This window comes from Neofelis nebulosa, chromosome 14 (assembly GCF_028018385.1).
Source record: "Neofelis nebulosa isolate mNeoNeb1 chromosome 14, mNeoNeb1.pri, whole genome shotgun sequence".
In the NCBI taxonomy this organism is placed as follows: Eukaryota; Metazoa; Chordata; class Mammalia; order Carnivora; family Felidae; genus Neofelis; species Neofelis nebulosa.
The window spans coordinates 46,722,928-46,745,935 of NC_080795.1; the positions used below are offsets into that span (position 1 = coordinate 46,722,928).

The following is a 23,008-nucleotide window of genomic DNA, read 5'->3' on the forward strand; positions in this document are numbered from 1 at the left end:
GCTCAGTCGGTTGAGCGCCTGACTTTGGCTCAGTTCACCATCTTACTGTCGGTGGGTGAGTTTGAGCCCTGCATCAGGCTCTGTGCTGACAGCTCAGAGCCTGGAGGCTTCTTCGGATTCTGTGTCTCCCTCTCTCTCTGCTCCTCCCCTGCTCACACTCTGTCTCTCTCTCAAAATAAATAAAGATTAAAAAAAAATAATAAAAGAAAAAGAAAACATGCATGGAGGCAGAGGGAGGGTGAATTTTATTTCCAAACTTTCATTTACTCCTCTAACCCATTTTGGAGACTTGGAACTCTTCCTTATTAGGACAAAACCCTTTAGAGCATGCTAATAAATCAGGCTGCCTCGCAAAGAAAATGCCCCACATCAGAGGGAGGAACTATAGTGGGAAACGGCCTCCGGTCTTGATCAGTCATTTGCTTCCTGGGTTTCCAGCCTGCCTGTACTTGAAGCCTATAAATACACTCGTTTGAAAACAAAAATACACACACCTTTTCAAAGAAGCCTAAGACACTCTGGGAGAGAGAAAATTAAATACCGATCTATGTACAAGATTCCTAAGACTATAGCTCCGTCTAGATTTAGTGTGCTCATTCTGAACGGGGACATAATGCTGGGGAAGAGCTGAAATGCACCCAGCCAGCGGGGCTGCTGGGGGTCGATCACTGGGCTGGAAAGCGGTTGGGAGAATCACCTGAGCCAATTCCCTCACCTCCCAGCTGCAGAGGGTTAGGAGCGGTAACCTATATAAACGGAGCTGTAGGGCGAGCGTTACCAAATCGATCCTTACTCCGACCCCGCTTCTCAGGTTAGGGGCGTGGAGCGCTCAAAAGGTCCGGTGTCTTGGGGCGCGCTTTTCCTCACCTGCCTCGAGCCTGCTCACCTGTTCGTTCCAACGGTGCAGCTGGCTGTAGCGCACCCTGCAGAAGAGGTACCCGTCCAGGTACACGGAGTACAGCTGCAACACGGAGACAGAGCGGCTCGGATTAGCTGAGCGAGCAGGTGAGCCCTCGCCCCGTCACGTCGCCGACCGTCTCCCCGCCCGATCAGACCCCTGGTCCCCCGCGCACCACGTAGCGGCCCCCCAGCGCGTCCGGCCGCTGCTGGGACACCGGGATGCAGAAGTGCATCTTCATGGCTCTGGCGGGGGCGGGGAAGGGCCCTCGGCAAGCCGAGCCGCGGCGGCGAGTCCGGGCTCCGGGGAGCAGAGGGCGGCAGGTCTGCAGCGGCAAGGGCGAGTCTGGACCCGCGGCGGCGGCCGGGGCGGGGCTGGCACCGCCCCCTGGTCCCCGCCCAGCTCCCGCCCAGCGGACGGTCCCGGGAAGGTGGGGAGCCGCGCTCGCAGAAGCCGGACCTGCCAGCGGCTCGACCCGGGTGTGTGGACCGCTCCCGGCTCCTTGGCGGGAAAATCGTGCGTGGGCGGGTGGATCGCTAGAAGCCTTCTGGGGAGAAGGTCCTAGGTGGTCTTCAGATTTTCATCAGAACCCACAAAAGCTTAAAATCGTTGCTCCAGCCATATAGATGTCCTGTCCAGTGCCAAGCAAGTAAAGACTCCCCCGCCCCGCCCCCAACACCTGGGGAGGGAGAGCGGGAAGCCCGGGGAGGGGGGGGGAGGGAGGGGTGGTAGGGGAATGTACAGCGAGGAGGAGTCGCTCTCTCCAAGTGTCCATTCCATGACCCCATTCTGACTTCCCTGGCTGGTCGGAGGTCCCATTCCCCCTTCCCTGGGCCTGTCCTGTGAGGGGGAGTGACGGAGCGACCGACCGATCCCGTGCAGACGCGCCCTCAAACTCAAAATGTTGATATTTTCTCCAAGTAGGTGCCCCCCCACCAGGATTAAAAAAAAAAAAAAAGCAAACCTCGTGTCTCACTACCTGTCGACAATGCCCACATGCAGTGCACTGAGAATTAAGATTCTCAAGAAATCCTTAAATCTAGCGGTTGATCTATGACTAGCGTAGTTACATTAGCCTCCGTTTGTTGTGTTAACAATTTGTTAAATCGGGGCGCCTCAGTGGCTCAGTGGGTTAAGCGTCCGTGGGAGTCTTGGCTTTGGCTCAGGTCCTGATCTCCCGTTTCCTGGGTTCCAGCCAGGCATCCAGCTCTGTACTGACCACACGAGCCTGCTTGAGATTCTGTCTCCTCTGTCGCTGCCCCTCCTGACTTTCTCTCCCTCAAAAAAAAAACCCATAGAACTTTAAAAAAGAAAGAAAGTAAGAAGGAAAGAAAGAAAGGAAAGAAAGAAAGAAAGGAAAGAAATACTTTTCCCACTAAAGTACCAGAAACCTCAACCACTGTGTTTCCTTAATCTACCGGAAACCTTATCAAATGGGCTTGGCTTGGGTCTCTCCTGGTCCCCGGGAAGCCCCGGTTTTAAATAGGTGCCAGCACCCAGTTAGCTGGGTTTCTATAAACGCTGTGTTCTCTGGACTAACCATCCCAAGTTCTTTCAACAATCTTTCATCTTCAGTTGCTGTGTAAAGCAATCCTCCTAATTCCCTTATTTTAGTGAAATGAGGATAGAATTTCCCCCCTCCCCCTTCCCGCCATGGTCACTGGGGCCGAGGGATGCTCCAGGCACCTGTGTGCCTGTCACTAGGTAGGTGCTGGGCTGCCTCCATGGTTCCTCCTGTTCGTAGCTCTCCTAGCTCTTGGGGGTAAACATCAAGAGCAACATCCTTTCCAATGACAGAAAAGGCCCAGAGAGTGCAGTAACTTTTCCACATGTTTTCCGCATAGGTCTGATTGGTTTTTTCCTAGGACTCTGTGGATACCACTGAAAGTCCTTTAAGAGGCAAGTCCTCACTGGGGGAGAGCCGAGTGCCCAAAGGGGGAATCTGAAACCGGGAGGGAGACCCCACACTTGCCCAACACCCGTTCTTTCCTGCATGCTTGACGTGTGCCAGGCTCTCACGTACATTGCACCATTTAACTTCCCCAGGCACAGTGAGCTAGGAACCATTGGTGGGAGGCCTTATGGAAAAGGAAACTTGCGGCCATTAAGTTAGGGAGGCAACATAGAGACGAAGAGACTGCAAATGGAATTCCTATCCCAGCTCCTGGCTTCTACTTAAGGGCCTTGGACAAGTTAATGGACCCTTACATAGCATTTTCTTCCCTTTAGGAAATTGTGTTAATAACCGTATTCAAGGACTTTCAGTCCAGGGTAGATGGGCCTTAGGGTTTTTCCCCTGCCGGTGGGCCATCTCTGAACGGGAGGGCCACACTACACCAAGACTACAGGTGTCCCTGAGTGTCCCCTGGGGTACAGGCTCATGAGGTTGGCTCTGGGGTCTGGCCCAGTCTTCAGGACAGCAAAGTGGAGCCCATCCTCCTGGGACTTTTCTTCAACCTGCTTGGGGCCTGGCTCCACCTCCAGCATAGGCCGAAGGGCCATTTCCTTCCTCCCACCAAGGCTACCCTAAAGCTGAACTGGGCAGGACTAACCTCTGTGCGAGTCCCTGTCTTCTACCTCCAACCTCTGCTCCTGACCATCAGCTCTCATTCGCTCATTCAGTTAACATTTTTTTGCTAGAGTATTATATCTTTTTTCCAACTTTATGGAGATATAATTGAATTTTTTTTGTTGTTGTTTATTTTTGAGAGCAGGAGAGAGACAGCGTTCAAACAGGGGAGGGGCGGAGAGAGAGGGAGACCCAGAATCGGAAGCAGGATCTAGTCTCTGAGCTGTCAGCACAGAGCCCGACTCGGGCTAGAACCCCCAAACCGTGAGATCATGACCTGAGCCAAAATCAGATGCTTAATCGACTGAGCCACCCGAGTGCCCCGAGATATAATTGACATATAACATTGTTTAAGTTTGAGAGGTACATACGGTGTGATGATTTGATACACGTGTATACAGAGAAATAATTATGGTAATACATTGATCGCCTCACATAGGTACCACTTGTTTTGGGATTTTTTTTTTTAACATTTAAAATAAACTCTTAGCAACTTTCAAATATATACTATTAACTATAGTCACCATGTTGTACATTAGATCCCTAGACTTCATTCATCTCATAACTGGACGTTGCTACCCTTTGACCTCTATTCCTCTGCCCCTAGCAACCACCAATCTACTTTGTATGAATTCAGTTATTGTAGATTCCACATATAAGTGAGATAGTATATTTGTCTTTCTCTATCTGATTCTACTTAGCATAATGCCCTCAGGGTCCATCTATATTATTGCAAATATCTGCATTTCCTTCTTTTTTTATGGCCAAACAATATTCCTGTGTGTGTGAATAATAATCCTGTGTCTCTGTGTCATATTTTCTTTATCAATTCATGCATTCATGGACACTTACGTGGTCTCCATGTCTTCACTCTTGTAAACAATGCTGCAATGAACAGGAAGGTGCAAATACCTCTTTGAGGTATGATTTCTTTTCCTGATACCTAGAAGTGAGATTGCTGGATCATATGGTAGTCCTATTTTTAATATTTTCAGGAACCTCCAAACTGTTCTCCACAGTGGCTGCACCAACTTCCATTCCCACCAACAGTAAACAAGGGCTCCCTTTTCTCCACACTTTGGCCAACATTTCTCTCTTTTGTTTTTGATAACAGCCATTCTAACAGTGTGTGGTGATCTCTCCTTGTGGTTTTGATTTGTACTTCCCTGATGGTTAGTGATGTTGAGCACCTTTTTATGTACCTGTTGGCCTTTAGAAAATTAGTAAACCTTGAGAAAAATACCTGTTCAGGCCCTTTGCCCATTTTTTAAAAATTAAGATAAATGACCTAAATAAAACATGTTTGTTTAAGGTATATAATGATTCAATATTAGTAAATATTGTGAAATGATCATCACAGTAAGGCCAGTTAACATCCATTACCACATACGCTTAAAATTTTTTTCCCTGTGATGAGAAATTTTAAGACCTTCTTAACAAATTTCAAATATGCAATACAGTATTCTTGAATTTTTAAAAATGTTTTAATGTTTATTTATCTTGGAGAGAAAGAGACTGTGCATGAACAGAGGAGGGGCAGAGAGAGTGGGAGACGCAGAATCCGAAGCAGGCTCCAGGCTCTGAGCTGTCAGCACAGAGCCCGATGCGGGGCTTGAACCCATGAACCTTGAGACCATGACCTGAGCCAAAGTCGGCCGCTTAACCTACTGAGCCACCCAGGCACCCTTAATAATTATGCAATACAGTATTATTAACTATAGTCCCCATGCCGTGCATTGTATACCCAGAATTTGTTTTATAACTGGAAGTTTGTACTTTTTGACTACCTTCTCACATTCCATGCCCCCTCTAACTTTCCTCCACCCCGGCTCTGGTAACCACTGTTCTGTTCTGTGTCTATGAATTCAGAGTTCTTCTGGTTTTGTTTTTCTTGTTGTGTTGTGTTGTGTTTTTTAGATTCCACACAGTAAGTGAGGTGCTATGGTATTTGCCTTTCTCTGTCTGACTTATGTCACTTAACCTCATGGCCTCAAGGCCCATCCATGTTGTCTCACGTGACAAGGTTTCCTTCTTTTTTATGGCTAAATGTTCCATTCTATAATACATATACACACACCACATTTTCTTTATTCATTCCCCCATTGAAGGACACTTAGGTTGCTTCCATTATCTTGGCTGTTGTAAATAATCTGTAATGACCATGGGGAGAGTATACACCTTTCTGAGTGAATATTTTCATTTCCTCCAGATAAATACACAGAAGTGGAATTGCTAGATCCTAAGGGAGTTCTATTTTTAACATTTTGAGGAAACTTCACACTGTTTGTTATAGTGGCTGTGCCAATTTACACTCTCACAAACAGTGCATGAGAGGTCCTGTCCCTTTTCTTTACATCCTTGACAATATTCGTTACTGTCTTTTCGATAATAGTCATTATTCTGACATGTGTAAGGTGATAGCTCATTGTGGTTTTGATTTGCATTTTTCTGACAGTGATGTTGAACATCTTTTCATGTACTTCTTGACCATCTCTATGTTGTCTTTTTTTTTTTAATTTTTTTTTTGATGTTTTTATTTATTTTTGAGACAGAGAGAGACAGAGCATGAGCAGGGGAGGGGCAGAGAGAGAGGGAGACACAGAATCTGAAACAGGCTCCAGGCTCTGAGTTGTTGGCACAGAGCCTGATGCGGGGCTCGAACTCACGAGCTGTGAGATCATGACCTGAGCCGAAGTTGGACGCCCAACCAACTGAGCCACCCAGGTGCCCCTCTATGTTGTCTTTAGAAAAATGTCTATTCAGATCCTCTGCACAGTTTTGAATTCTTTTAGCTATTGAGTTGGTGTTCTTTATATATCTTGTATATTAACCCTGTATCAGATACATAATTTGCAAATATTTTTTGTCCATTCAGAAGGCTGCCTTTTTTTTGGCCATTTAACCTTTTTAATATTGAAATACAATCAACCTGCAGTGTTATAGTAGTTTCAGGTGTATAATATTAAGATTCAGCATTTCCATACATTACTCAGTGCTCCTCATGATAAGTGTACTGTGAATCCCTTTCATCTTTTTCACCTATTCGCACCCCTCCCCCCATCCACTTTCCCCCTGAAAAGATTTCTTCTGTAATGTTTTGGTTTATCTCTTTTTGTTTTATGCCTGTGTTTAATTTCTTAAGTTCCACATATGAATGAAATCATGGTATTTGTCTTTCTCTGATTTTTTTTACTTAGTTTTATATCCTCTAGGCCCGTCCATGTTGCTGGAAATGTCAAGATCTCATTGTTGATGGCTATATATTACTCCATTTTGTGTGTGTGTGTGTGTGTGTGTGTGTGTGTGTGTACCTGCCACATTTTTTTTTTTTAACCATCTATGGATATAGACACTTGGGTTGCTAACACATCTTGGCTATTGTAAATGGCTGCAATAAACCTGAGAATCTGTGTATCTTTTCAAGTTAATGTTTTGTTTTCTTTGGGTAAATACCCACCCGGTAGTGGAATTAGTGGGTCATATGGTAATTCCATTTTCAATTCTTTAAGGAACTTCCATACTTTTTTCCACAGTAACTATACCAGTTTGCATTTCCACAAATAGTGCATGAGGGACTTTTTTTTTCTTCCCATCCTCACCAACGCTTGTTATTTCTTGTCTTTTTAATTTTCCCCTTTCTAACAGATGTGAGGTGGTATCTCATTGTGGTTTTGATTTGCATTTCTCTGATGACGAATGATGTTGAGCATCTTTTCAGGTGTCTGGTGGCCATCTTGATGTCTTCCTTGGAAAAATGTCTATTCAGGTCCTCTGCCCATTATAATTGGATTATTTGAGTTTTGGGTGTTGAGTGTTAGAAGTTCTTTAAAGGTTTTGTATATTATTTCCTTATTGGATAGTGTAGTCCCAATAGTTTAATTTTGCTTTTGTTTCCTTTCCCTCAGGAGGCCTCTAGAAAAATGCTTCTATGGCTGGTATAAAAGAAATGACTGCTTATTTTTGTGGTCTCAAGTCTCACACTTAGGTCTTTAATCCATTCTGAGTTTATTTTGTGTATGACATAAGAAAATTGTCCAGTTTCATTCTTTTGCATGTAGCTGTCTAGATTTCCCAGCACCATTTGTTGAAGAGACTGTCTTTAACTGATCATGTATTCTTTTCTCCTTTGTCACAGATGAATTAACCACATGGGCATGGGTTTATTTTCTGGGCACTCTGTTGATCTGTGGGTCTATTTTTGTGCCAGTGCCATACTATGTTGATTACTATAGCTTTATAAGTATCTTGAAATCTCAGATTGTGATACCTCCAGCTTTGTTTTTCTTTCTCCAGATTGCTTTGGCTATTTAGGGTCTCTTGTGGTTCCACACAAGTTTTTGTATTATTTGTTCTAGTTCTGTGACCGATGTTGTTGTATTTTGATAGGGATTGCATGAAATCTGTAGACTACTTGGGGTAGTATGGCTGTTTTAACAATATTGGTTCTTCTAATCCATAAGCATGGAATATCTTTCCATTTGCTTGTGTCTCTTTTAATTTCTTTCATCAATGCTTTATTAATGTCTTCACAGTACAGGACTTTCACCTACTTGGTTAAGTTTATGCTTAGGTATTTTTTATATTTTGGTGTAATTATAAATGGGATTGTTTTTGTCATTTCTTTCTGCTACTTCATTATTAGTGTATGGAAATGCAGCAGATTTCTGTATATTAATTTTGTATTCTGCAACTTTACCGAACTCATTTATCAATTCTAATAGCTTTTTGCTGGAGTCTTCAGGGTTTCGATATACAGTATTATGTCATCTGCAAATAGTGAAAGTTTGACTGCTTCCTTCTCAATTTAGATGCCTTTTATTTCTTGCCTGATTGCTGCAGCTAGGATTTCCTGACCCATGTTGAATAGAAGTGGTGAGAGTGGACATCCTTGTCTTGTTCCTCATCTAAAAAGCCAGTTTTACACCATTAAGTATGATACTAGATGTGGGTGTCTTTATACATGGCCTTTTTTTATGTTGAGGTACATTCCCTCTAAGCCTAGTTTTTTTTTTTTTTTTTTTTTAGAGTATTTATCATAGATGGATGTTACACTTTGTAAAATGCTTTTTCTGCATCTGTTAAGATGATTGCATGTTTTTTTTTTCTTTATCATTTCTTTTGTTGATGTCAGGTACGATGTTGATTTGTAAATATTGAACCACCCTTGCATCCCTGGAATAACTCTCCTTTGATTGTGGTGGTTGACTTTTTTTTTAATGTATTGTTGGATTCAGTTTGCCAATATCTCATTGATGCCCTTTCATTTTGTTGATGGTTTACTGTGCTGTGGAGAGCTTTTTAGTTTCATGTAGTCCCAGTTGTTTTTGCTTTTGGCCTCAAATCCAAAAAACCGCCTCCAAGACTGATGTCAAGCAGCTTACTGCCTGTTTTCTTCTAGGATTTTTATGGTTTCAGGTCTTACATTCAACTCGTTAACACATTTTCAGTTAACTTTTTTTTTTTTTTTTTTTTTTTTTTTTTTTTATGGCATAAGGTAGTGATCCAGTTTCATTCTTTTGCATGTGGCGATCCAGTTTTTCCAACTGGACATTTATTGAAGAGAATGTCCTTTCCTTATTATACATTTTTGCCTCATGGGCTTATTTCTGAATTGTCTATTCTGTTCCATTGATCTGTGTGTCTGTTCTATTCCAATACCATACCGTTTTGATTACTATTGCTTTTTTTAATATAGTTTGAAATCACAGATCATGATGTCACTGGCTTTGTTCTTTCTCAAGATTGCTTTGGCTATTCAGGGTCTTTTATGGTTCCACACACATTTTAGGATTGTTCTATCTGTGAAAGATTACGTTGGAATTTTTTTTATTGAGATTGCATTTAATCTGTAGATTGCTTTAGGTACTGTGGACATTATAACAACAGTAATTCTTCCAATCTGTGAGCGCAGAATATCTTCCCATTTATTTGTGTCTTCTTCAGTTTCTTTCATCAGTGTCTGATATTGTCCAATGACCAGTCTTTCACCTCCTTGGTTAAACTTCTTCCTACATATTTTATTCTTTAGGAGACAATTTATGATTGTTTTCTTAATTTTTATGATAGCTTGTTATTAGTGTACAGAAGTATAACAGATTTTATATATTGATTTTTGTATCCTGAAACTTTACTAGATTTGTTTATTCTACCAGTTTTTTTTCTGGAGTCTTTTTAGGGTTTTCTGTGTATATATAATGTCATCTGCAAATAGTGACTGTTTTACTTCTTCCTTTCCAGCTTGGATACTTTTTATTTTTCTTGCCTAATTACTCTGGCTAGACTTCCAATATTATGTTGAATAAAAGTGGAGAGAGTAGGCATCCTTGTCCTGTTCCTGTTCTTAGGAGAAAAGCTGAAAGCTTTCACCATTGCATATGATAGTAGTTGTGGGCTTCTCTTCTATAGGCTTTATTATGTTTATGTACATCACCTTATACCCTACATGTTGAGATTCTTTTTTCTTTATCATAACTACATAGTGAATTTTGTCAAATGCTTTTCCTGCCTCTCGAGATACAAGTTTTGTCCTTTATTTTATTAATAGGCACATTGATTGATTTGCAGGTATTGAACCATCCTTGCATCCCTGGAATAGATCTCCCTTGATCATGGTGTGATCCTTTTAATGTGTTAAATCTGGTTTGCTGATATTTGGTTGAGGATTTTTGCATCTGTGTTCATCGGGGATATTGGCCTGTAATTATCTTTTTTGGGTATCCTTGTCTGGTTTTGGCATGAGGATAGTGCTGGCCTCATAAAAAGAATAGAAGGCAACACTTGTAAATTCAATCTTTGGAAGTTTGGGAAGGCTTAGTATTTTTTTTTTTTTTTTAATTCAAGCTAGTTAACATACAGCATACTATTGGTTTCAGGAGTAGAATGCAGTGATTCATCACTTACATATGACACCCAATGGTCATCTCAAAAAGTGCTCTCCTTAATGCCCATCACCCATTTAGCCCATCCCCCTCCCACCACCCCTCCAGCAACCCTCAGTTTGTTCTGTATTTACAAGTCTCTTATGGTGTGCCGCCTCCTCTGCTTTTATTTTTCCTTCCCTTCCCCTATGTTCATCTGTTAAGTTTCTCAAATTTTATATATGAGTGAAATCCTATGATACCTTTCTCTGATTGACTTACTTCACTTAGCATAATACTCTCCAGTTCCATCTACATGGTTGTACATGGCAAGATTTCATTCTTTCTCCTTGCCAAGTAAATTCCATTGTGTGTGTGTGTGTGTATACACCACATCTTTATCCATTCATCAGTCAATGGACATTCGGGTTCTTTCCATAATTTGGCTACTGTTGGTAGCACTGCTATAAACATTGGGGTGGATGTGCCCCTCTGAATCAGCATTTTTGTATCCTTTGGATACATACCTAGTAGTGTAATTGCTAGGTCATAGAAAACTAGTTTTAATTTTTTGAGGAACCTCCATGCTGTTTACCAGAGTGGCTGTACCAGCTCGCATGCCCACCAACAGAGCAAAAGTGTTCGTCTTTCCCTGCATCCTCACCAACATCTGTTGGTTCCTGAGTTGTTAATTTTAGCCATTCAGATAGGTGTGAGGTGGTGTCTCATTGTGGTTTGGATTTGTATTTCTCTGATAAATGATGAGCATCTTTTCATTGGTCTGTTAGCCATCTGGATGTCTCCTCTGGAAAAGTGCCTATTTCTTTCTTTTGCCCATTTCTTAACTAGGTTGTTTGGTTTTGGGGTATTAAGTTTGATAAGGTCTTTATAGATTTTGGATATTAACCCATCCATTTTTGAATTTATGTATGTAAGAAAGTGGTCCAGGTTCATTCTTCATGTCACCATCCAGTTTTCCCAGCACCATTTGTTGAAGAGACGGTCTTTTTTTCCTTTGGATATTCTTTCCTGCTTTATCGAAGATTAGTTGGCCATACATTTGTGGGTCCATTTCTGGGTTCTCTGCTCTGTTCCATTGATCTATGTGTGTGTTTTTGTGCCAGAACCATACTGTGTATCACAATTCTAGTTTTCAAGCTGTATTACAAAGTGGTATTCTTTTTTAAATGTTTCATAGAATTCACCAGTGAGGCCATCTAGTCCTGGACCTTTGTTAGGAGGTTTTTGACTGCTGACTCAATCTCCTTACTGATACTCTGTCTTTTCAGATGTTCTATTTTTTTATTCTTCAGTATGTCCATGGTAGGTTGTATGTTTGTAGCAATTTAATCACTTCTACATTGTCTGATTTGTTGGTGTACAATTGGTATAATATGCTTATGATCCTTTGTATTTCTGTATTATTGGTTGTAATGTCTCCTCCTTCATTTCTGATATTGTTTGATTTTTTTCGTGTGTGTGTGTGTGTGTGTGTGTGTGTGTGTCTAGCTAAAGGTTTGGATATTTTTATTAAAAAACCCTCAGATCTTAGTCATTTGTCTTTTTTTTTTTTTTTCTCTATTGCCCTTTTAGTCTCTGTTTGGTTTATTTCCTCCTGATCTTTGTTATTTCCTTTTTACTAACTTTGGGCTTTGTTCTTTTTTCTAGTTTGAGGTGTCAAGTTAGGTTGTTTGAGATTTTCCTTTTCTCTTGATGTAGGTATTTATCATTATGAACTTGCCTCTTAGAACTGTTTTTGCTGCATCCCATGAGTTTTGAGATGTTGTATTTCCATTTTTAGTCGTCTTAAGATATTTTTTTAGTATTTGTTTTGATCTATTGTTGATTCAGTAGTATATTGTTTAATCTCCACATATTTGTGAATTCTCCAGTTTTCCTCTTGTAATTGATCTCTAGTTTTATACCACTATGATTAGAGATGATGCGTACTAGGATTTCGGTCTTCTAAAGTAAGACTGGTTTTCTCTTTGCACATTTTTTTTTTTTTTAGTCAGATAATTGCTTTTTTGCTATTACATTACATGATTATCTTCTGTGTTTTTCATATTAATCCTTTATCCTATACATGGCTTTCAAATATTTTCTCACATTTCCTAAGTTGCCTTTTCACTTTGTTGGTTATTTCTTTTCCTGAGCAGATTTTTAGTTTGATGGAGGCCCACTTATTTATTTTGTTGTGTTTCTAATGCCCTATACAAAAATTGATTGCCAGGGTACCTGTGAGGCTCAGTCAGTTGAGTGTCCAACTCTTGATTTCAGCTCACGCTGTGATCTCTTCGTGTGTGGGATCAAGCCTTGTGACAGGCTCTGTTTTGTCTGAGCAGAGCTTGGGATTCTCTCTTCCCCTCCCTCTCTCTGCCCCTCCCCTGCTTGTTGTCTCTCTCTCTTCCTCTCTCTCTGAAAATAAATAAACTTAAAAAAAAAATGATTGCCAAGACCGACATCAAGTAGCTTTTTCCTTATGTGTTCACTATGTGTTTCATGATTTCAGGTCTTAAATTTAAGCCTTTAATTCATTTTGAGTGAATTTTTGTGAGTGGTGTAAAATAGGGTCCAGTTTCATTCTTTTGCATGTGGATATCCAGTTTTCCCACCACAATTGGTTGGAGACCCTATTTTTCTCACTGATTATTCTTAGCTCCTTCATCCATTTATGAAAAATGCCATTGGAATTTTGATAGTGATTTCATTGAATCTATAGATGGCTTTGGAAGAAAGGATGTTTCAACAAGATTAATTCTTCCAATCCATGAGCATGGAATAACATTCCATTTATCTGTGTCTTCAGTTTCTTTTATCCACATCTTATGGTTTTCAGTGTACGGATCTTTCACTTCCCTGGTTAAATTTATTCTTAAATATTTTGTTGCTACTGTAAATGGAATTGTTTTCTTTATTCAGTTCATTGCTAGTATACAGAAATGCAACCGATTTTTGTGCATTGAATTCAGCAAAGCAGAATCATTTATTTATTCTAACAGTAGAATCATTTATGCCAACAGTATTCTTATAAAGTCTTTAGGATTTTCTATAAATTATGTCCTGTAAAGCTGTCACTATTTGCAGATGACCTCTTCCTTTCTTGTTTGGATGCCCTTTATTTTTTTTTTCCTAATTGTTCAAGCTAGGACTTCCAACACTATGTTAAATAGATGTGGTAAGAGTGGATATCCTTGTCTAGTTGCTGATCTCTGAGGAAAAGTTTTCAATCTTTCACTCTTGGGTATGGTGTTAGCTGTGGGCCTTTCCTGTACAGTAAAACCTTGGTTCGCAAGCATAATTCATTTCACAAACATGCTTCTAATCCAAAGCATTTGTGTATCAAAGTGAATCTCCCCATAAGAAATAATGGAAACTCAGATGATTTGTTCTACAACCCAAAAATATTCATGTAAAAATGATTATAATACTGCAATATAATAAAAATAATAAAATACAAAGTATAAAGAAAAATGAACAAATTAACCTGCACGTACCTTTGAAAACCTTCGTGGCTGATGTGAAGGAGACCAGAGAGAGGAGGGTTATCGTGTAGGAGGACTTTCATTATCCCTTACAGAATCCCTGCTATCTGTTGGCTCAATGGAATCTTTTTCTCTTCGTGCAACTTTAACAAGGAACCTATCCAATGACGTAGAATGAAGCAAAGCATTCCTAAGGTTATTCTTGTCTGGAAAAGCAAAGGACTATCCATAGGTGCTTTGAAGTGACAAAAACACACTAGTGCCAATTGTGGGCACCTTCCAATGTTCTGAAAGATTATTGATTTCTGCCAAACACTGGAGGCCTGAGACGAAGCATCTGAGCATGGGAGATAATCACCCACAATCCTGCAGTGAGCAGAGAGAGAGCAAGAGAGATGGAGAAGAACCATTGGCTCAGTTGTGATCATGTGACATTCGGCATCATATACTACTTGTATTGTAAGACATTGCTTATTTATCAAGTTAAAATTGATTAGAAATGTTTGCTTATCTTACGGAATGCTTGCAAAACAAGTTATTCACAATGCAAGGTTTTACTGTATGTCTCTGTCTCTCTGTCTCTGTCTCTCTGTCTCTGTCTCTCTGTCTCTGTCTCTCTGTCTCTGTCTCTCTGTCTCTGTCTCTCTGTCTCTCTCTCTCTGTCTCTCTCTCTCTGTCTCTCTCTCTCTGTCTCTCTCTCTCTGTCTCTGTGTGTGTGTCTGTGTGTGTCTTTTGTCTCTCTTTTGTCTCTCTTTTGTCTCTCTTTTGTCTCTCTTTTGTCTCTCTTTTGTCTCTCTTTTGTCTCTCTTTTGTCTCTCTTTTGTCTCTCTTTTGTCTCTCTTTTGTCTCTCTTTTGTCTCTCTCTCTCTCTCTTTTGTCTCTCTCTCTCTCTCTTTTGTCTCTCTTAGGGGAGGGGCAGAGAGAGGAGGAGGGATGAGGAGAATCTTTTTTAATTTTTTTTTTTTTAACATTTATTCATTTTTGAAAGGCAGAGAGCGCGAATGGGGGAGGGGCAGAGAGAGAGGGAGACACAGAAACAGAAGCAGGCTCCAGGCTCCGAGCTGTCAGCACAGAGCCCGACACGGGGCTTGAACTCACGGACCGCGAGATCATGACCTGAGTCGAAGTCGGCCACTTAACCGACTGAGCCACCCAGGCGCCCCTAGAGAATCTTAAGCAAGCTGCGTGCTCAGCATAGAGCCCAACATGGGGCTCAATCCCACAACCGTGAGATCATAACCTGAGCCAAAATTAAGAGTTGGATGCTTAACCCACTGAGCCACCCAGACACCCCATCATATATGCCCTTTTTTGTGTGAGGTAAGTTCCTTCTCTATTTGTTGAGACTTTTTATCATGCACAAATATTGAATTTTATGAAATGCTTTTTCTACATCCACTGAGATGATTTTATTTTTTGTTCTATTAATATAATCACACTTATTGATTTGTGTATGTTGAACCATCCTTACATTTCTGTGATGTATCTCACTTAGTCATTGTGATCATTGTAATGTATTGTTGAACTCAACTAATACTTTGCTGAGAATTTTTACATCTATACTCATCAGGGATATTGATTTATAGTTTCCTTTTCTTGTATTTTTATCTGACTTTGCTATCACTGTAATACTGGCCTTTACAATTAGTTTCAGAATGTTCCTTTTCAATGTCTTGCAAGTTTGAGAAGGATTGGTAATTTTTCTCTGAATGTTTGGTAGAATTCAACAATGAAACCATCTGGTCTTGGACTTTGGTTTGTTGGGAGGTTTTTTATTACTGCTTCATCTCCTTACTCGTTATTGGTTTGCTTAGGTCTTCTTTATTCTGTTAGATGATCGTATGTTATGAATTTATTCACTTTTTCTAGGTTGTCCAGTTTTTTGGTGTATGATTGTTCATAGGGGTCTCTGATCCTTTGTATTTATTTCTGTGGTATCAGTTGAAATAGTTCCTTTTTCATTTCTGATTGAGTCATCTTTTTTTTTTTTTTTTTTTTTTTTATTGGTGAGTCTAGCTAAATGTTTGTCAGGTTTTTTTTTTTTTTATCTTAAAGAACCAGTTCTTATTTTGTTTCTCTTGCCTATTTTTTTCCTATTCCCTACTTCATTTATTTCTTTAATCTTATTTACTTCAGCTAACTTTGGGTTAAGTTCTTTTTCTAGTTCCTTGATGTATAATGTTACGTTGTTTATTTGGGCTCTTCACACCCCCCCCTTAAAGAAGGTCTTTGTAGCTATAAATTTTCCTCCTAGAACTGCTTTTGCTGCATTCTTTAAGTTTTGGTATGTTGTGTTTCAGTTTCCATTTGTCTCAAGATATTTTTTGATATGCCATTTGATTGCTTTGATACATTGGTTATTCAATACTGTGTTGTTGAATTTCCATGTGTTTGTGAATTTTCCTTCTGTTATTGATTCCTAGTTTCATACCATTGTGGTTGGAAAAAAATCCTTGAAATAATTTGAGACTTGCTTTGTAGCCTAATACGTCTCTCCTAAAGATTTTTGTATCTCCACTTGAAAAGAATGTGTATTTTGTTGTTGTTGGATGGAATGTTATGTAGGTCTAATAAGTCCATTTAGTCTATAGTGTTGTTGAAATCCACTGTGTTCTTCTAGATTCTGTCTGGGTGATCTAATCGTGGTCGAAAGTGTGTTATTAAAGTTGCCTACCATTTGTATTGCTGTTTGTCTTTTTAGTTCTCTCAGTATTTGCTTTATATATTTCAGTGCTCTAATGTTGGATTCGTAAAATTTACAATTATTATAACTCCCTGATGAATTGATCCCTTTGTCATTATACAATGACCTTCCTTGTCACTTGTGAACATTTTTAGCGTAAACTTTACCTTTTTGTGATAAAAGGAAAACTACCCTGCTCTTTTGGTTAGTAGTTACTAGAATATCTTTTTTTCATACCTTCACTTTTAGCCTGTGTGAGCTTCGAGCAAAAATGAGTCTCTTATCAGATCTAGTGTTTGGGCTTCTTATTTTTGTTTTTTCATTCAACCATTCTTTTAATCAGATAATTTAATTCACATTTATAGTAATTATTGATAGGTAAGGACTTAGTGTTGCTATTTTTTTTTTTTACTTATTTAAAAAATTTTTTAATGTTCATTTTTGAGAGACCTTGCATGAGTGGGGGAACGGCAGAGAGAAAGGGAGACAAAGCATCTGACGCAGGCTGCAGGTTCTGAGCGATCAGCACAGAGCCCCACGCGGGGCTTGAACCCATGAACTGCGAGATCATGACCTCAGCTAAAATCAGACACTTAACCAACTGAGCCACCCAGGTGCCCTCATTGTTTTTGTCTGTTTTTAAATTTTTTTTTTTAACATTTAGTTTTTGAGAGACGGAGCACGAGCAGGAGAGGGGCAGAGAGAGACGAAGACAGCAGGTCTCAAACAAATGAACTGTCAGATCATGACCTTGGCTGAAATCGGATGCTTAACCGACTGAGCCGCCCAGGTGCCCCTTGTTCATGGGTTTTGTATTGTTGTATGGTGCATTTGTCCCTTTTCTTCCTCTCTTGCAGTCGTCTTTGTGAGTTGATTAGTTCTTGGGGTAGGACGTTTTGATTCCTGTGTCATAATCTTGTGCGTATCTATTATGGGTTTTTCTCTTTGTGGTTACCATGAGGCTTAAAATGTCTTAGAGTTACAACCTCCTCTTTTAAGCTGGTGGATAGCATATAAAAATGCTCCACTTTCACTTGGGCCCTCCACCTCACATTTCAGTTTACTGATGCTGTGATTTATCAGTGAATTTTACTGACCGTTTCCATGTACTCTGCACTGTGCAAGGCGATGTGCTCCCACATGCCCAAGAGAGGAGTATCATAATGATTGCTAACACTTCAAGAGAACTTCTCTTGTCAGGTGGTGGTCTGGATACTTTACATGAATAAACTCATTCTCCTAACAGCCACCTGAAGTAGGTACTGATGTTATGATCATACACAGTTGGGGAACGGAGGCACGGAAGTTAAGAAACTTGTTCCACATGACGGAATTCATAGGTGGCGAAGCTGGGGTATAAGGCAGGCAGGCGGTCTGCACCTGCGGACCATGCTCAATTAGGTTGCTTTCCAAGGATGGCTTATGAAATTTGTACCATTACTTTACAATCCTGCCATTTATAGTCCTAACTCTAAATGCAGTTTTAAATAACTGCATTTTTATGGTGTTCCATTTCTGAATCAATTCTGTATGGTTTCCGAGGGTTATTTTAATTTACTCTGTGCCTGACACATGGTGGGCATTCATTAAAAGCTTAACATTTCCTCATTCAAGGAGTATTTATTGAGTGCCTCTTAGGGGTTGGGCACTGCAGTGGGACAGATACAGTCTCTTAACCTCACAGAATCCACAGCCTAGATTACAGATAAGAGGCAGTTTCTATAATGGAATCTGTGCTATGACCAAACGAGAACACTATTTACTGTTTAAGCCTTTTAAATGTTATTTGCACGTAGCCTCTCATCTACTTTGTGTAACCTTTGGTCTTTTCATATCTGGGACCCACACAGTCTTTGGCGCTACGGATGGTGAAGTATGGCTGTCTTGACTGCGGGGCTTTCCACTTCTTCAGAGTCCTTCATATACTTGGGCCTCTGGGACAGGCAGCATAGTAAGCCTACTAGAGAGCCAGCAAGGTGGTTTCTAATGGTTGGCGCCCTTATGTATACACTACAGGGTTTCATCTGGTGTGCACATAGGTGCCCTTGGCTCCTCTCCTAGCCCAGTTTTTGGGAATCAATAGTCAAAGCCATGGACTATATGAACAAAAAGACTGGAACAAACGTGTGCAAGTTTCCTGTCCACGGGCAGCTTTTTCAAGCAAACACTGAAAGTGTAAGAGTGGTGAGAGATAGGGAGCTAAGTCCTCCCACCCTATGTATCTTGCTTCATTTGTCAGCATTCTCTTTATTCTCTTGAGTTTCAGATGGTTGAGTTGGAAAGGTAAGACCAGAGAGCTTGAGCTGTATGTCTTTTTTGGTCTTGATTCTACCTGTTAGGCTATGTTGAATGCTTTAGAGCCCTTTGGAACTGGAGAGACCATCAATTATAGGAAACCTGAGAGAGCTGCAAACTTATACTAGTCAGAGGCACCTGGGTGGCTCAGTCGGTTAAGCGTCTGACTTTGGCTCAGGTCACGATCTCGCAGTTTGTGAGTTTGAGCTCCACGTCGGGCTCTGTGCTGACAGCTCGGAGCCTGGAACCTGCTTCGGATTCTGTGTCTCCGTCTCTCTCTGCCCCTCCCCCACTTGTGCTCTGTCTCTCTATCAAAAATAAATAAAATGTAAAAAATAAAAATAACTTATACTAGTCATAGGTAGTTCTGGAATGTCTGGGGCTCCTGGGTAATTTTCTAGTCTAGAACATCTACACTCAGAGATTGACTATGGTCAGTTGGATAGTTTCCTCCAGATACTCATGTATACCTGGAACCTCAGAATATAGCCTTAATTACATCTGCAAAGGCCCTATTTCCAATTAAGATAAAAATGGAGATGAGCTTCTTCTGGATTGGGATGGCTCTAAATCCAGTGAGTACCTTACAAGGCACAGCAAAGACATACAGACACAGAAGAGAAGCCATGTGAAGATGGAGGTCGAGACTGGAGTGATGCAGGCCAGAAGCCCAGGGTCACATGGAGCCACCAGAAATTGGAAAAGACCAGGAAGGATTCTCCCCTAGAGCCTTCGGAGGGAACGGGGAACAGGGCTCTGCTGATACCTTGATTTTTCCAGACTTCTGGCCTCCAGAACTGAGAAGCCATTTCTGAGGTTGTAAGCGACCAAGTTTGTGGTACTTTGTGTCAGAGGCCCCAGGAAACTCCTACACCGGCCCTGTGGCCACAATCAGCCCTGTGCCATAGCACAAAGGGCTATGCCCCCCCCAGGGCCATGTGGGTGCATGTCCCCACACACACATACCTCTGAGGAGATGAAACCGGGTGAGAGCAGCCAAGAGGAAAGGGGACCTGGGGTCTGAATGACAGTGTCCTAAAGATGGTCAGAAGACTGGCTGACCCAGTGCTCACCACAGGCCCCACTGCGCTCACCACAGGCCCCACTGCGCTCACCACAGGCCCCACTGCGCTCACCACAGGCCCCACTGTGTGTGCTCACATATACAAACTCCTCGAGCCCTTATAACAACTTTAGGAGCTCAAAGCAATGTCATCCCGTTGACGGGAGACCAAACTGAGGTAGACAGAGCTTAACACTGGTCCAGAGTCACACAGCTTGTATGCTGGGAGTTAGCATTCAAACTTTGACTCTGGACTCCTACTCGCTTCTTCAAACAAAAATAACGTTTCGGTTCATAACTGTTGATGGGAGGAACTCTCAAAAATCAAGGGCCCCAGAGCTGGGCACTGATGTCTGGAGGAAATGACACTAGGGAAGTGATACGGCTGGCAACCGGGTGTTACAGAAGCGACCCCTTCAGAGGGGGGGTCACTATGCTGCTGGGAGGCTCCCTTCTGTGCAGGCACCACATCAGGGGTGGGAATTGAAAGATGGCTGGACTTCCTGCCTGCTGGGGCCAGGCAGACACAAAAATGGCTAGACACTGGGCCAGCCAGGATTGCAACCACGGCATGCAGGGAATTAGCACAGAGGAGGGAGTTAGCCAGCCAGCGTGGAAAGTGGGGGGAAGGCAGAGAAGCTTTCTGCAGAAGATGGGCTGTGACAGGGATCTTTCTAGATGAGTAGAGGTAAACTGGGAAGAGCCTTCCGGGAAGCTAGGCCAGTGAAGGCCTACGATGACTTAAAAAAACAACTGAGACAAAACCAAAATGAGCTTGTTAAAGGAAAATCGAGGCCTGAAGAACTGCATGAGGGGGCTGCAGCGGGAGGCTTCCGAGATTCGGAAGGCCGCCGTCACGGGGCCAAGGAGGTTGGGGTTCACTGATGTGATTGACCCTGCTCTGTCCTGGGCTGGCAGCTAGGTTGTATGGAAAACATGAACTAGGGATTGAATTTTGAAGAAATAAAGGAGCAAGGGCAAACATATCAACAGTTGCTTTTCTCCCTAACAAAGCTCGTGCAGACAGCAAGATGGCATGTCCCTGTAGATCCTCCCTTGCAACAAATATTCTGTTAAAGTGTTCACAAAAGTTCTAGGAGGCAAAGTTAGGCAGGACTCAGACTGACTGGCCTGGGGGTGAAGAAAAGAAGGTAAGAGAGACCCAAGGCTGCCTCGGGGCTTGGGTTGGAAAGTCTTGATGGGCAATCGGGCCACCATGCGGGGAAGTAGCAAGTAGGGAATGGGGGAGCCCAAATGGAGTTGGGATGTCACAAGCTGGATGTGGTAGATGGAGAGCCAGTGGGAGGGTTCAGATATCCAGGCCGGGGTGGAGGATGAAACCGTGACTGGGAATCACAGGGATACAGGTGGGGGTCACTGTCATAGGAGTAGATGTAGTCCCCCGACAAAGGCACGGGGAGGTGAGGAGAGAAGTGGGCTCATACTTTGGAACTTGAGTAAAAAACCTGTCTGGTGTGGTCAAGGTGACTTAGAAGACTTTCTCTGGAATGAATGAAATCAGAGCTGTAACCTAGCCAATGTTACCATCTACTGACGGTCTGAAAAAGGGTGTGGACCCCTCACAGCCACCTATTGGTAGAATACTTGGGAAAGCATTATCAAGAGGCTGGGGCTTCTCCTCCTGCCCTTCCTCCAAGCTGTGTCCAGAGGAGGAAGTGAAGTCTACACCTCCTCGCTTTGGAGATACTAATCACTAGAGTTGTAGGGTAGGGAATGTCCACTGGGCTTTCATGCGGCTGGAACGAGGTCCCACTCATGACCATCTAATTTCCTCTGCGTTGACTTGAGGCTCATCCATCAACAGCCCTCCGATTAGTAATTTGGGTTTGGGGGGGGGGGGATGCCAGTATGGGGATGGAGAGCCCAGACGGCAGTATCCTGTCACCAAGAAGTACCCTCCCCCTGGTATTTCAATAAATCGGAGCCTGGCCAGGATAGTGATGTCCTGTGAGCTTGGTTCTTCTGTCCTTGCTGAGCCTGACCACTTCTGGGTACCCTGGCAGGCCCGTGGTGGCCCCAGGAGCCACTTGCCATGATGTGTAGAGTGGGCAGGTCACAAGTCCTACTTGGGCAACTATCCCTAAGGGTGGCCCAACTTTTTTTTTTGGGGGGGGGTGGGGGGGAAGCTAGTTGGTTTTAACGGGAAGGACAAACGCCTTTCTTAGAGAAATGCAGTATAAAGTGGAAACACGCTGTTATAACACACAGACCTTGAACAGCGGAGCTCGAAGGACCACCCAAAGCATTACCCAAAAGCGACGACGGGAAGGGGTTTGCTGCCTCTCAAAGGTGATGGGAATATTATCAAGGCAGATTCCCCCCGGGTTAGAGAAGAGTCGAATAACCATTGCTGCCCAATGACGTGGGGAGCAATGATACTGACGAGCACAGCTAAGGGTTTTCTCCGTGCCAGGCATTACCTACTTCTGTGCTAGCTCCGTCTTCGCAGTGACTCTGACGTAGGTACTACTGTCCTTTTGACATTTAAGAATCAGAAGCACAATGCAGTTGAGGATCCTCCCCAAGGATATACCGGTGGTCTCTCCCTAGTGGCCTTGCTGGGCTGCCCCCAGCCTCTTCAGAAACTCTCCAGAGTCCCCTTCCCGCTGCTTTAAGGTACAGCTTCTCGCCCCACACTCCACATGGGCTCCACGGAGAGACCGCAGGCCTCCAGGGCAGGGCTACTCTCAAGCTGTGGGCTCAGGTTTCCCTTTGCCCAGCCCTACCTCTGGACCCCTACAGGGAGTTCTAACTGAGGGTGGGGGGTGCTCACAAAAGGAACTCCTCCTCTAAATCCACCTGAGACATAAGCAGTACTTAACGTGAAAGTCCCTCAAACTAAGCCTTTCAAAAAGGTGAGAAAATACCACGGGGTTTGACATCATAACGACCCCATTCGTGGGTTCCCAATCTTGTCGGTTCGTGAACATCTGCTTGTGTCTTTATTTTTAAATCTTTTTTAAAGTTTTTCTTCTTGGAGAGGGGAGAGAGAGAGAAAGAGCACAAGCTGGGGAGGGGCAGAGAGGAGAGCCAGAATCCCAAGCCCAATCCATGCTGATGTCAACACCGAGCCCCATGCAGGGCTTGAACTCACAAACTGAGATCACGGCCTGAGCCAAGATTAAGAGCTAGACGCT

General features: G+C 42.4%; 1 protein-coding gene across 2 annotated transcripts in view; it reads right to left on the reverse strand.

The window, feature by feature from the left end:
* SNX31 (sorting nexin 31) overlaps positions 1 to 1,231 on the reverse strand; it is a 71,404-nt gene extending 70,173 nt beyond the window's left edge. For both annotated transcript variants that reach the window (XM_058698700.1, XM_058698699.1), the window contains exons 1-2: positions 1,074 to 1,231; positions 887 to 961 (exon numbers count right to left, since the gene is read on the reverse strand). In XM_058698700.1, coding sequence (XP_058554683.1) covers positions 887 to 961; positions 1,074 to 1,139 — 141 coding nt within the window. In that variant the 5' untranslated portion in view covers positions 1,140 to 1,231. The remainder of the gene's footprint in view (positions 1 to 886; positions 962 to 1,073) is intronic.
* Positions 1,232 to 23,008: the final 21,777 nt, after the last annotated feature.